The sequence below is a fragment of the Euleptes europaea genome, chromosome 16 (genome assembly GCF_029931775.1).
Source record: "Euleptes europaea isolate rEulEur1 chromosome 16, rEulEur1.hap1, whole genome shotgun sequence".
NCBI classification, from domain to species: domain Eukaryota; kingdom Metazoa; phylum Chordata; class Lepidosauria; order Squamata; family Sphaerodactylidae; genus Euleptes; species Euleptes europaea.
In genome coordinates, this window is record NC_079327.1 from 36,313,671 (window position 1) to 36,328,761 (window position 15,091).

Sequence of the window (15,091 nt, forward strand, 5' to 3'; positions counted from 1 at the left end):
GACAGAGAGATCCACTAGGCTGGAGCCAAAGTGAGAAAGCTGTGACTCTGATTGAGGACAGCGGAATACTTCTCAGGCTGGGGACCACTAGTAAGTTGTTACTAGACAAGCATAACACTCTTTGAGAGGTGTATCGGGAGAGGGGGTCCCACAGTGTTCTTCTCACAGTGTGTGTGAAAAGAACATTATCATGTCATGGCATAGCCCAGATTCAGTACTGGTACCTCAGATGGTCCCAGACCATTTAGGGCTTTAAAGGTCAACACCAAAATTTTGAACCTGATCCGGTTTTCAACCTCGAACCCAGGGTTGCCAACCTCCAGGTACTAGCTGGAGATCTGCTTTTACAACTGATCTCCAGCTGATAGAGATGAGTTCACCTGCAGAAAATGGCTGCTTTGGCAGTTGGACTCTATGGCATTGAAGTCCCTCCCCTCTCCAAACCCCACCCTCCTCAGGCTCCGGCCCAAAAATCTTCAGGTATTTCCCAACCTGGAGCTGGCAACCCTACTAGAACCAGTGCAGCTGGCAGAGGCCCAGTTGGGTATGTGCTCTCCATGGGCTTCCCGTAAGGACCCTCACCTTGAGACACATGCAGTCATGGATCTGTCAGGGAATATGTTATTTGGTCCTTACTAAGTTGGTAAACGTGTCTGGGCTATATCAGTTCTGTTTGCAGGTGGTGGCTCACGTGACAGATTACTCTGATAAACAACAGCAAATCCCTTCACATAGAAAACTAGATTATAATTTTCTGTGTGGAGGCACTGGGGTATGTGTGTGTGAGAAGAACTTTATCATGTCATGGCATAGCCCAGATTCAGTACTGGTACCTCAATCTAGGCCCCAGAGGCCTAGCTGGCACAGCTTTGATTCAACTGCCCAACCCGGGAAGCTGCACTGAATGTAATATTTACTATACACAGCTAGCCTAACTCGCTATCTGTTCAGCAGGCTTCCATGTCATCCACTGGGCTTCATTCAGCATATGCCCCTTCGGATGGCTGATACTTGAGCCCAGTGGATTTCACACACGTCGTCAGGAGCTTAGAGAGATCCATCCCTGAAATATGAGATAAGAAGAGGCTCAGCAGCATTTAGTGAGCTGGGCTCTTCTGGCATAGCCAGAAGCCTGTGTTTACATATCACATAGGCAACCAGCCCAGTTGTGGGTGTTGGTTTGACCTTGAAAGCTTGCAGATCAAAGCATGCTAACCCACCTGACCAATCTGTTTTGTAAAAATGGAGCAGGCCTGTCACTTTGCTCTCTCCTGCCTGTCCTTGGGTGCCTAGCTAGGCAGGTGGTGTTGCTAGCTGAGACACTGAATAAACGTGGGCTCACCTAATTGCATTAGTTAATTAATGCTTCTCATCTACCCCCCTCCCCCCAAAAAAACCAATCAAATTGTGAAAGCTTTCCTCTATGTAGATGCCTAATCTAGACTATCAAGCTCTTCCCCAGATAGCAAGGTCTTGAAATATTTCCAGGCACAGACTGAAGCTTGGACTTGGGTTGAATGTATGCCCAGTGAATGCCATAGTTGCGGGGCAGTTACTGAACACACCTCGGCACATGGCTTTTCTGTTCAAGAGCTGGTTTACTGTTTACATGGCCAATGCATTTGCAGTGGATGTGAACTTGGGGGGCCGGTCCTCGTTCCCTATGCGCTTATGGACAGGTTTTTCACCTCCAGAGTTTTGTAATGTTTACTGGGAGTCGAGTAGCAACCACAGACACAGCATAAAGTCCACACACTGTTGCAATGGAAAGGAGCCTAGCCTCTCTATACATTCTCTGCCTCCTATAGTATTCTCAGGCCTTACCAGGGATTGTTTTCTTTTGTTTAGTTTACACAGTCATATTTCTCTGTGTGTCCTGAGTATATAGCAACCCCTGGGTTCTCTGTGGTTTCGTATTTGCTTCTTTCATGATTAGCAGAATTGATCCAGTTTACTGTTCGATATGGTGCATCTATTTCATCAGTGCATAAAGGAAAATTTCTCTCTAGGCTGATCATGCAAGTGTAAATAATTGGCTACTTTTCCTTGCCAAAACAGCTTTTCAGTTGGCAGTAGAAGACCAAATTAGAGAAGGGTGTGTGAATTTTGCTTTGGTGCTTGTTGCTTCCCTGCCTCTCCGCCCCCCCCCCCAAGCTGCTTTCACTCTGGTTGGGTCATGGATGAGTATTTACAAAGGTCCCGTGTTCACGGCAGATCTGCCTTCCTCAGCAGTGATCACAGTTTTATTACATGTATTTTATTATATGCATATGTTTCTATTACAGGCACTTGCATGTTACTGTATTTTTGTGCTGCTGCTGTTCTTTCAAAGAACTCAGAGCAGCACACAGTTTTCTCTTCCTTCACAGTGACCCTGTGAGGTAGGCTAAGCTAAGAAAGAGTGATTGGCCCAAGGTCATACAGTGACCTTCACGGCTCAGTGAGGATTTGAACCCAGATCTCCCATAGTCCTAGTCTACTCCTCTAACCACTACACAGCCCTTGCTCTCTACATGTAACGAGCTTTCAGATATACATAGTGTCTGCTGTTCTATGCACATCTGATGGAAAACATTTCCCGATCCCTTTATCTAGGCAGCACTGAGGTTTCTTGTCCTTGCTGTATCTGAGAATGTTGACGTGCCAGTGTCTTAATCGTGTTTTGTATGTATTCTGATCTTCCCTCCCACTGATTTCCAGCTGCAGTGTTCAGATGCTTGTTCAGCTTGGTGGGATTCTTAAAATATATAACCAGATTACTGGATAAGGGTATGCTTAGCAGCATCCTGTTCAAGGGATTTACCAGTTGTATGACAGGTATGTCCTCCTGGGGCTTTTTTATTGCCTGGAAAATTGTATGTCATGTCTGTGGTTTGCAGCTGTTTCAGAAGCATGTTGAAAGCCAGGGCGGCGGCCGCACAGACCCTTTCTCTGCCTCCTTTAACAACATTAAAGAGCTTGCACGGCGCTTTTCTTTGACATTTGGTTGGGACCAAGTGAAAACGCGGGAATCTGTAGCCATGATACACAAGTACGTGCCAAGTGTATGTTGTCCTTTTGCCATTCTGTTGGAACGTTATCTTCATTATAAGCCTTTATTCTCTCTTTACCTTTCTTCTTTACCTCTGCTAAAAGGGAAGGTATTGAATTTGCCTTTCAAGGAGCAGCTGGAATGGAAGGAAAGTGCCCTCCTCCCAATCTAAACTTTCTGATGATCCTCAGTGAATTCTCCAATAAGCTTCTAAAGCCCGACAAAAGACTTGTGTAAGTTTCACTTGGGGGTGCTCGTTGCTTCTGGAAAAAACCCCAATGCTGTTCAGTGCTGGGCTGTTACAGGAATCGCTGTGGTATCAAAATTAGACAAAGGATAAATACAGAAGGCGCAAATGAGCTTTAGCATGGCTCCCACTTACCATTTTCGGTCACTTGCATGTTATGCTCAGAGTGAACGAATGACAGCACAAGATTCCTCCAGAGACATTTGTTGCTGTCCTGATTCACCTTTGCTTCCCTGTCTTCTGCAGTAGAGGAGGCAGAGCGGATTTTACTGTGGTTTACTTGAGAACAGTCTGCTGCTAGCGTATAGAATACATAGCTCTTAATTGCATGATGCTTGCTCTTTTCATGTTCCTTTGGTGGTTTCACATTGTACAGTGTGAAAGGATGTTGGTACATATCAATATGGTAATTTGCACACATGCTGAAGAGCACCTGTGTATGCTTGTTATGATAAGGGGGTGTTGTAAATGTTTTGAATTAATCATTAGAATACTAGTCCTTGGGATGGGGGAGAAATTTGAATACTACCACAATAATATACGCCCTGACTTGGACTGCCTGGGCTAGCCAGAAGCTAAGCAGGGTCATCCCTGGTTAGTACTTGGATGGGCGACCACCAAGGAAGTCCAGGGTTGCTACACAGATGCAGACAACAGCAAGCCACCTCTGTTTGTCTCTTGCCTTGAAAAACTTACATCATCACTGTAAGTCAGCTGTGACATGACAGCATGACAGGACTTTCCACCAAGTAATATACTGTACTAAGCTATCACTTTTGACACCTGGACTAAGTGTGTTTGTCATGGGTGCTTGAAAGTTTTCTGAGCAGAATCTTTCCTACGTGAGGGGCTGGCTTGTCTGTTGATTGGTGTGCTATCTTGGTTTGTGAAATAGAGAAAAGCCCAGCAATATCTTTTTGAACTTTCCTTCAGGGAAAAGCATGTGATATTTCAGTTGTATATATTATTACCCTCTCTTTTCATGTCCAGGTATAGTTACTTGCTGAGATATGTACCTGACCCAGCACTTTCTAGAGGAGATTCCTGGCACTCCCTGGGTTGGTACAGAACTTCTTTGCTGGCCAGTGAAGAGGAGGAGAGCTCTGCTGCCGGCAGCTTAAATGAGTGGCCACTTGTGAGTGTCGCTAAGACACCTTTTAAAAGAAAATTTTCTGAAGGTAAACCAATCTCACTATTTTGTGTTTGTCCTCCCATGGCAATGTATGTTTTTACGGCACTGATGACACCTTAACAGATTTGGCCACCACTTCTTATTAAAATGGCAACCCTGTTTCTGCTGTAACAGGGCTCTCCAGCAGGCAGCTTGCTGGATGCTGCAGAGTAACTTGTGTATCCCTTAGAAGACCCAGGAAGAGATCACAAAAAGATATGCTCTAGGTTTTTTTGTTTTTTTCCAGAAAGCGTTTATTTTGTAGGATTTTCCCCTGTGCTGCTTTGGTGACAACTTAATTTCTGGTGCTCTTCCTAGTCCATCTTCTGATTCTAGAACAGAACAAAACTTGATAACATGCTGGGGGTGGGTGGAATTGTTTTGGCTACTTTTCATTACTCAGAAGTAGCTCTCACTGAAAAAAAATTGATGACCCCTGTGCTATAACCTATTATTAATCTACAGGTAGGACCACACAGGAGCCCCGTGGCGCAGAGTGGTAAGCTGCAGTACTGCAGTCCAAGCTCTGCTCACGACCTGAGTTCGATCCCAACGGAAGTTGGTTTCAGGTAGCCGGCTCAAGGTTGACTCAGACTTCCATCCTTCTGAGGTCGGTCAAATGAGTACCCAGCTTGCTGGGGGTAAAGGGAAGATGACTGGGGAAGGGACTGGCAAACCACCCCATGGGGTAGCATGCCATCATTACCTTAGCCGTGCATTGCAAGGTGGGAAAAGGCAAGGAGGTGGATGGCTTCTCATTGTGGTTAGAGGTCAGTTAGTGTGTATGTGTGGGGGAGAGGAAAGCAGTGCAATTTTACTTCCTCCCCATGGGGAGGCAGCTTGGGTGCCCTGGGATAGGGCACTCGGAAAGCATTGGGCAGCCTTGGTTGGTGGGAAAACAGGAAGGAGAGTCCTTTTCCTCCTTCACACATGCCATGGTCCTGCTGCGAATTGGGCCCATCTGCACCTGGGAAGTGTTGAACTCCAGACTACATCTCAGTTGCACGCAGATATGTCCCAGGAAAAATATAACACGTAGTTAGATCCTAACCAATGACTCTTGGAGTGTGCTACTCAGAATATAAGCATTCTAAGACTACACTGTCTCCAGTCTCTTGAACCAGTATGAAGAATATCATTAATTGTCTGTTTCAGGAAGTTTGCACAAATCTCATCACACTGAGACAACAAATAGAACTTCAGATATCCATTACTCAGCTCATCTCCCTTCCCTGTCACCAAGGAGCAGTAAAAGGCTAAAATCTCACAACAGTTGCCTCCAAGAATATCCTCCGTTGCTTGCTGCTGCAAATCTTAGGAGAAAAAATAGGTGAGAAAAGGCTTATGTCATTTTTACAGTCCCTGGTTTGTGGGACACTTGAAAACTTTAGATGCACATGAATATTTACTCTAATTCTATAACAGTGGAGCGGCAGGTTTGGATTTGTAAACAGCCCCGTCACCCCATGGGCATTTATACTTTATTAACAAAGCTCTTTTGACAATCGCCTCATGTAATAAACTGAGCAGGTTTCAAAAACAGGTTGTGATCTGGGTCCTACTATTCAAAGATAATGAGTGACAAATCCTAGTTGAAAGCATTCTTGAATTTGATTATGTAGAGGTAGGATCTAAGAGTTTCATTTTGGCCTTTTTCTATTGGTATATTTTGTCAGCTGAATTTGCATAATGTCACATTTCAATTGAACTTTGTTATTTTTGAATTCTGGGGAATACGAACACATGAACAGCTAGACTATATTCCTCTCATTTTAGTTGCCAAGTTATAATCAAGATTGAGGAGATTCCATCAGAAGATACTGATGTTGATGTTGTTAGTGCTGACCAGGTAAGGATGGCTTTATTTGGGGCTTTAGGGCATCTTGAGCAGTATACTCTGGTAGAGGGAGAAGGGATTGCTATTACTCTTACAAGAGTAGTTTGCCTTGTTTAGAGAATTTATACACTGCCTCTTCTGTGACCTGTTCAGAGTGGCTCAAAGGTAAAAACAGTACCATTTAAAACACCATAAATGATCACTATTAAAAACAAGGCTGTCCCTGTGGCAGCCATTTCCTCTCCCCTTCATCAGGAGGTACTTTTATTTCATTAAAAAAATCTATACTAGAATATCATTATCAATTGTAACAATAGGTGTAGTGGTTCTGTGAATTCCCAGCTTTCATTTTTTTTTAAAAAATGAAGTCTCTAGCCCTTTCCCTTGCAGAGATAAAAGGGAAAAGGCATGACTGCAACCAAGAGTTAGAGTTTTGTTTACATTTTTATTTATATTTCAGTGTCTTCATTTTTACCGTTATCATAATTGATAATTCTGTGTATTTCTTTTCAGACATTATTTAAAAAATAAGCTCCAAAGCAAGTTATAGGTCATAAAAAGTAAAATTCCAATTTAAATTGAATAACTAACACTTGTTTTATCATACATTTTCCAGTTAGCTATAGCAGAAGCAGCTTATTTAAAACAGGACCACTCACATTAATTGCAAAAAAGGTCAAAATATACAGGGAAGTAAAGGAGGTGGTGTCAGAGAAAGCATTCCTAAGGCTGCAGGCACAGGGCCTTAGCTTGTGGGACTGGCAGCTCCAAAGGAGTTTCAGGTTATTTTAGCATGAAGGAGCCACTTTGCGCATTAAGACCCAAGGAGACACTGCAGTCACAAAACAAAATTATCAAGTCACCCTGCTTTTGGTCAGGGCCAGTTTTAAGGAATCCATTCTTTACTGAGCCCCTTAGGACAGGATTTCACTTCTGTAACAACTAATGAAGTGAATATGTAACCATGAACCCATGAAGCTGCCTTATACTGAATCAGACCCTTGATCCATCAAAGGCAGTTTTGTCTACTCAGACCGGCAGCGGCTCTCCAGGGTCTCAGGCAGGGGTCTTTTCAGATCACCTACTTGCCTGGTCTCTTTAACTGGAAATGCCAGGGATTGAACCTGGGACCTTCTGTGTGCCAAGCAGATGCACTACCACTGAGCCACAGCCCCTCCCCAGGGGCCGACCCAGCAAAACAAGGGGGAAGTTTCCAGTACCTATTAAGATTATAAGTAGACAACTTAATTGGCAAGTGGCTTATTTTAACATTTGTTCACATACAGGAGACATGAGATTCCAGGACAGTTGGTCATAAACCGTTACTTTTCCAACTGAATGAAAAGGAAAAGAACACAGAAAGATTTGATCAGTGTATCTTGGACAGCAAATCATGCTCCCAGCTAACATGGTACATGAAGCTGAGTATATCTGGAAAAGACAAAGAAAATGACCAGAATGATGACAGAAACTTCCAGCGTTAAAACCCAGCTTCACTATTTGTTTAGTATTATGTGACTTAATAATCAAAGTTTTTAAAAATAAGTATTTTCTGTCCAAAGCCTTGCTAGTATGTTTATGTATACAGGCCACAAAGCCCAGCCAGACACTATTGTATGTAAATAAAAAAAAAAGAACATATACTCTGTAGGGCTCAAAGTAAGCACATTTCCGCAATCTTGTCTCAGAGGAACAAGGTCAAGGATTTGAGGGAGAAGAAAGTTATGGAATGTGTGTACATAAAAACCCTTATGTCCTCATCAGAATATCCATTTTCTACTTCCATATGTGCATCATTACAGAATGGGAGTTTGCCGTTAGTGATCATTTGCAAAACCTGTAAACTAACCATTTCATACTTTTATATTAATGTGTTTGCAAAATAAAAGGTGACAAATTTAGTTTGGCTGCATTTGTATTTGTTAGTGTGTCATATTAGCAGAACTTAAAAGGAAAGTGCCACAAAACAAAAGTAAGCTATGGGGGTAGTAGCCAGTCAACTGGGGGTGTCACCTTACACCCCCTGCCGCTGCAAGAGTTCAGGAGCCCTATTAGGCCTGCATGGCTTGCAGCCATTCTACATAATCGATCAGATGAGGCTACCACCTCATTTCATTATGAGGCTGGCCTTGTGTGCAGGCGAGAGTCCACGAAGGGATCTCTTGCACATTTTTATTGCTACGGAAGAGCTGTGGGAATTGTTACCATTTGGAAAGGGCTCTGGGTCAGAGAGGTCTGTAATCACTACTTCACCCACACTATTCCCAAAGCTCAAATGGGCCCTTGGTGCAGTTATTTGCACTGCTAGAGAAAACAGGGGGAGTTTCCGTTTTCCCCTAATAGGAAAAATAAGAGCTGTTTGGAAGGTAAAAAACTATATCAAGGAGAAGAGAAACCCCTGCCCCTTGGGCCTGCCAGAATAATCATGGAATCAAAGTGGACAACCCACACAATCCATACCATTATCTGGCCACTGCGTGTTAAGAGCAGCAGAAAAGATGGTATATATCCAGTGCTACATATCCAACCCAGCAGTATTATTTAAAAGGGATTGCCATGACACCAGCAATCACAGTTCTCAACGTCGTTATTCTGGCAATCCAGCCCAGTTCTTTGGTTTTCGGACATAAAGGTATTTTGAAAGCCGACTTGCTGTTGTAGTCAGTAATTGAGAAACAGATGAATTACATATATGAAAAAAAACTTTATTTGAAAATACCAACATGATATTTAAAATGCATAAGAGATCTGCACTGCAATCAAAATAACTTATGTCTCTTTTTTTCTTTACATGAAAACCTTAACAGCAAGAGTTTTGCTTTAAATGTTTTATATTCAGTTTCTCAAGTGAACTTGGGGGTAATTAAGGCACTACAAACCATTATAGTTTTTCAAAAAACTGGAGTAGCCATGTCTAGCTTGTCCAGTAAGCACTCTCTCACCTCACGTAGGCAATCGAAGCAACACACTGTTCAGCTGCTCTGACACCATTGGTATGAATATTCATGGAATGTGTCAATAGCTAACCATTGAAACAACACACTAAATGCCCATCACAAGGTTAGTGCACATAACAGATCAAGTAAAACTTACATAATGTTTAAAAATTGGTTCCTTTGATATGGGAATAAAAAAAAATATCCACTGCAGTCGTGTGAGAAAAGCTACTTTTGTAATGGGCATCAAGAGAACAAAATTGAAAAGGAATAAGGGAAAAGAAAGACAGGAAAGGAACAGGTTGTTCAGAGCATGGCATACTTTGCTAGGTGCACCAGCATATCCAGCTTGCCCAAGCAATGAGTCTTTGCTTGAGAAATCAGCCACGACCTTCAGCTCCTGGCTGTGACCCTTTTCTCTTTGAATTCTGGCAGTTACTGGATTTCTGCAAAGAGGCTGCAAGAGCAACAACTTCTGGCCTCAGCTATCACATACAAGTAGAAATTAGGAAGAATTCTAGTGTTGTATAAAAACGAACAAGCCAGAAAATTTAATTTAAACACTAATATGTGTTGCAATTCCTTAAAGGAAAAAAAAATAACCTATCTATAAATAATTTAAGTACTTTACAGTCAACAATCTGTTGAATAAATACAAAAGGTGTCATTCCATTCAAACTCACTTTGTTTTCAAAATATTATCTAAATGATTAAAATATTAATCTTGCAGCCAAACAATTAAGTTTACTCTTCCCCCCCCTGGAAACAAAGCTCCACACAGATTCAGCAGACCTGCTGCGGACAGTCCTTATTCATTTTTGTTCAAACTGGGCAGCAAAACTTATTCAAAGTCTTCGTCATAGTCATACTCATCCAAGTCAACATCAGCCAAATGGGAAGGCATGTCAAAGACAGGCCTTTTCTCCATCTGATATTTCAGTACATTTGTCTTCTGATGGTCTCCAGGGTTCAATTCTGTTTCATAACTAGAAAATTAAAATAGGAATTCAATTAGACCTCAGGACACTGCTCCTGTTCAAAGCATCGGCCACATGCACCTTCTGAAGAAGAACGCACACACAAAAGACTTTGTCCCTAACATGTGTATTTAGTATGGCCACTAAAACCTATCTTCCTATCCCATGCTACAACTCAGGTATCATAAAGGCTACAGCATAAGAGTGGGGATATCTGGAAATGACTGGCATGGCTGGGCAGAAATCCCAGTACCCTCTGGAAAAATCATCTATGTGTCTAATAACATATGAAAACCCCCCATCTGCAGATACCTTAATCTGTGGGTCGGGGCACACAGATGCTAAACAGACTTTTCTGCAAAGTTGGGGTACTCCCCAGGATGGCAGAAAAATCTGATAAGTTTTTTTTAAAAACATTGGTTTAAATCCCCACCCCCATTTAAAAAATAGTATTTATTGTCTGTGCAGGCAACGCTCTTACCTTTTGAACTGGTAGTGACACCCGGGATCCTCTCTGGGCCCAGCAGCCATGTCAGAGGATACCAGGAGGGGCCGTGGCTCAGTGGTAGAGCATCTGCTTGGCCTGCAGGAGGTCCCAGGTTCAATCCCTGGCATCTCCAGTTAAAGGGACTAGGCAAGTAGGTGATGTGGGAGAGCCGCTGCCGGTCTGAGTAGACCATACTGCCTTCAATGGACCAAGGGTCTGATTCAGTGTAAGGCAGCTTCATGTATTCATGTGCGTTCAAGAGTGGTTCCGGGCCCTGCTGCGGCAAGGGCCAACACTGGGAGCTGCTCCAGGCCCAGTGGATGCCAGGAGCCGCTCTGGGCCCGGCCACAGCGGATATGGACGCCAGGAGCCGCTCTGGGCCTGGCTGAGGCATACACTGGGAACCGTTCTGAGCCTAGACTAGCTCCTGGTGTCCTCGCTGAGGCAGCTAGGACCAGAGCACATCTTAACGTTGGTGGTGGGGCCTGGAGCTGCGATGGGGGGTGAGAGATGGGATCCCCCCCATGAGTCTCACGGGCCTCCAGCTTGCCTATATACTTATAGTCAAGTTGACCAAATCCGGTTATTGGAACTGTGAATGGGCAAGACAGAGCTTTCTACAAACCTGAAAAACGCCCCAGGTGTATTCAGACTTATAATTTTAAAAACAGCCACAATAATTCCTTTGCTTGTGTAGGCAGTCAGCTGGTCAACTTTGCCAGATTTACAGACAGGGATTCTGGCCCAAACTATGCTTACCAATCATTCCACTGGTCACTAGCTGCTTCCTCAGCTACCAAGATATCATATTCTTCAGCAGCATATTTTTCCCAATCAGACATTTCTTGGTTTTCGTTTTCAGCACCCTATGGATATCATACGTGCATTTAGCATTGCTCAAGATTATCAGCTTTATTATGAAATGTAAAGTTAGCTCATGACCACCGCTTCATTAGCGCTTACCCGCAATATAGAAAACTGATCCTTCTGCTCATGGTCTAAGTATTTGTCAATGTTGAAAAAAGTATCAAAAAACACATTTGCCATCTTACACTTCTTTAAGTCGCAAAGAGTTATTTTACCTGGAAGAAAGAATACAAATAAGGATTCAAATATGATAAGCTTGCATTGCATTCTCAAACTTAACAGGGCTTACTGGTTTGAGAATACGATGCAAGCTTAACAGGGCTTGCAGGTTTTGCAACTACTTTCAGGTTCATAGGGACCACTTCAGTGAAGAACGGTAAGGCTTGCTGAGGTAGGAATTATAAGTGAACTGCCTTTAACTGCTACAGAGCAAGTTCTCTCTTTTAAACTTCCTCCCAAGAAAAAGTGTGGCAAAACAGTCATTACCAATCTTTAGGTAAAGGGTAGAAGTTATATTTCGGCAAGCTTTTGGTTGAGTATAGATTAGACGTTTTCCTGATTTTTAGACTGGAAATGAATTTCTCCTTCTAAATATGATAGGTAACACTTGAATGGTTAACCAACATTAACTTCATAGAAGTCACAAACATAACAATGGTTTCTATTATCTTCTCTCTAGTAGCAAGGAGATGTTCATAGAGCTGTTGAAAAGATATAAAAACAACTATTCACCTTCGTACTCTGGTTTCACAAGATCAAGCATCTGACAAAGACAGTCTTCAAATGGCAGAGGTTCAATAGCCATATTGTCCAGTTTTTGACATTGCTCTTCATAAAAGTACTGCAGCTCATACATAGATAGTACACCATCCCCATCAAGATCCATGCAACGAAACCAGTATTCGATGCTGGAATGAGTCACGAAATAATTAAGCATCATCAAATTCATGTCCGTTCCATAGAGGAAAACAAAGGATCGATTTGCAAGTGGTTCAGAACTTGAGATGTCTGTCACTATAGAATATATAAGCAGAGCTTTTGGTACTCAACAGAGGTACCCAACAGCAACCTATTGTGTGCACATATACTGCCTGGGTAGGTATGGGGTCAAGGCAACAGAACTATTGAGCCCTTCAGAAATGTGCCATACATGGGGACTACATACATATTTGGTCTGACCTGGCCCTTGAAATTCAAACAAGTTTGGTATGTTACTTGGTATATTCCATTACAAGTGAATTAAACCAAAGTTATAAAATAAAATGCATTACCATTTTCTAACTTGAATAGCAACAGAGAACTGGGCTTAACTGGCCTGTATGATCTTACCTAAAAAAGCTTGCATTATACTCATAAAAAACATTCATCTTACCTGGTTGTTGTCTTTTTATCTTCTTCAGATATTAAAAACCATACAAAATCCGCATAGCTGATTTTCCCTTCTTTTTGTGCTTTCTTGCCCCTTTGATATATGCAGGTAATTTTTTAAAAAGGGGGAAGGTGGGGAAAAGTAGGATATGCAAGTAAGTGGTGTTTTCATAAGTATTTACACAGTAGCAAATTCTGAAAATACCGCAGAGCCTTTACCTCTCTTACTTGCAAAGATAAAATCAGGCAGCCTCACTGACTACCTGGTAGGAATGGCAGGATGCCTAGGCTAAGCTAAGAAAGAGTCATTGACCCATGACCACCCTGTGACCTTTATAGCAGAGTGGGGTTTTAAATCTGGATTTTCCAGCTGCTGCAGGAGTTTTTTTCGGAAGGCACAAAGATACACTCCCCCTTCCCTGTTGATTATCCACTAAGAAAATGGAAAGAAGGCTGAGGAAGATGAGGTAGTGGTGATCGACTTCTGTTTGGCCTAATAAGCCATGATACAGGGCTGAAATCCAGAACTCTTTACCTGGTCCCAATGCCAGATAAAGTCAACAGATGGACATTATCCCCTGGCAAAGGCAGCAATTAAGAGCTCAGGTTGCAAACCTGGGCTTCAGAACTGAATTGTGGCCGGGGTATTTATACAACTGTGTAATACTGGTGCTGGTCAGTGAAACCTAATAAAGTGCACCACATTTGAGGCCGCCTTAAATGTTCCCACAGCACTTCTCATGTAAATTCTCACTTAGGGCAGAACAACTAGGCTGGAGTTTTTATATTATACTGCACCTGTCTTATGTTTCATTAGTTAACCCGAGAGACCTTATATTCAAACTTTCCTTTACAAAGAAGGTGCTTTATTTAACATCAGACGACAGACTGTATTTGTCATTTAAAAAACCTGCCTATTTAACCAACTGTTCTAGAAACAGAACTCCGCCTTGGCAGTTAAGAGCTCCATTTTTACTGGAATTCAGCTATCCTATGTAGTTTTTAAACTTAAGCATCATACCATGATTGATGAACAGATAATAAGAGAAAAATCACCTTGTTACAGCTCCTGAGAAAATCCTCTCTATCATACGATTAGATATGGCTGTGAAAGAGCAAAATTATTCAGTTCAGTTTAACATTCTTATGTTAATTCATTCTTTTTAAAATTTAATCAAGCCTTGTAAAAAAAGCCTCTTCTTCCTTGTGGGATAGGAATTAGCCATAGACGTCTACTGCATGCTGGTTATATTGTTGCTTAAGGGACATAAAGACTGAAATAAATTTTACAACTGCCTCTGTAACTTTAGGATTCCTACCACTCAATAAAAATTATATTACCTCAGACACAGATAATCCAGGTCAATCAATCAAAAGAGGAGTAATTAACACAGTCTAAAAAACTCATTAAAGGGACATTCCAATAACATACAGAATCAATCGGACCAGAGGAACACAAACAGGTTATTTCTGAAAAAGGTAACTTAATATAGCTACCTTTCATAATCATAGAAGGGTTGGCGTTTAATCTGGCAAGGAAAAAAGCTCTTAAAAGGCATGGGATTGTCAAAAAATAAGTATATGATGGCAAACATCTTGGCGGAGGAACACCAAAAAAATTGAGATGAGCAAATGCGATGAGCTTGAGTCACCATGCTAGCTAGCATAATCAATGTCTTTAACAATTTTTATTACAATAGAAACCTGCAATTCCCAAGTTCACTAATCATATCTGATGATAAACCAATCAGTGACAATTTCCCAACAAGAGCTTTTTGCTAATAGGACCTATAAGAAACTTGCTTTGGAAGAGCTAAGTATCCCTCTGCACTAAAGAAAAAAAAAGTTTAAAAAGAAACAACAACGCCCTAGCTTCAAGAGACATTTGACCAAACTCGGCAAGGAGAACAACGCCTAAAAAGCACACCATGGAACTTTTAGCATCCTTCTTAAAAATTGAAGGAGAGGGCAATCTACAGTCTCATTGACTGAATTTATTCAAATGGCAGAACCAAAAAAGAACAACTGGAATAACTTTTAAATTAAAAACTTGAATAGCTCCTAGAATATATTTTCTACCTTTAGTTTATAAGAAATTTACAATACTGGGTTTAATTTTATTACACACCGCGTTTTGGTAGGAATTTCAACTAAGGTTGTATGACAAATA

The 15,091-nt window shown here is 41.8% G+C and overlaps 2 protein-coding genes across 5 annotated transcripts in view; one reads left to right on the top strand and one right to left on the bottom strand.

Moving 5' to 3' along the window:
• Positions 1-7,642, top strand: part of LOC130488142 (cohesin subunit SA-2-like) — a 67,754-nt gene extending 60,112 nt beyond the window's left edge. The window contains exons 27-32 of one of the 2 annotated variants that reach the window (XM_056861740.1): positions 2,880-3,031; positions 3,136-3,264; positions 4,269-4,456; positions 5,605-5,779; positions 6,226-6,298; positions 7,573-7,642. In XM_056861740.1, the coding sequence (XP_056717718.1) occupies positions 2,880-3,031; positions 3,136-3,264; positions 4,269-4,456; positions 5,605-5,779; positions 6,226-6,298; positions 7,573-7,581 (726 nt within the window). In that variant the 3' untranslated portion in view covers positions 7,582-7,642. The remainder of the gene's footprint in view (positions 1-2,879; positions 3,032-3,135; positions 3,265-4,268; positions 4,457-5,604; positions 5,780-6,225; positions 6,299-7,572) is intronic. The other variant, XM_056861741.1, reaches the window with a different exon arrangement.
• A 2,345-nt stretch (positions 7,643-9,987) lies between these two features.
• PPP2R3B (protein phosphatase 2 regulatory subunit B''beta) overlaps positions 9,988-15,091 on the bottom strand; it is a 37,194-nt gene continuing 32,090 nt past the window's right edge. For all 3 annotated transcript variants that reach the window (XM_056862022.1, XM_056862025.1, XM_056862024.1), the window contains exons 8-13: positions 13,978-14,026; positions 12,926-13,015; positions 12,286-12,461; positions 11,650-11,768; positions 11,446-11,552; positions 9,988-10,208 (exon numbers count right to left, since the gene is read on the bottom strand). In XM_056862022.1, coding sequence (XP_056718000.1) covers positions 10,064-10,208; positions 11,446-11,552; positions 11,650-11,768; positions 12,286-12,461; positions 12,926-13,015; positions 13,978-14,026 — 686 coding nt within the window. In that variant the 3' untranslated portion in view covers positions 9,988-10,063. The remainder of the gene's footprint in view (positions 10,209-11,445; positions 11,553-11,649; positions 11,769-12,285; positions 12,462-12,925; positions 13,016-13,977; positions 14,027-15,091) is intronic.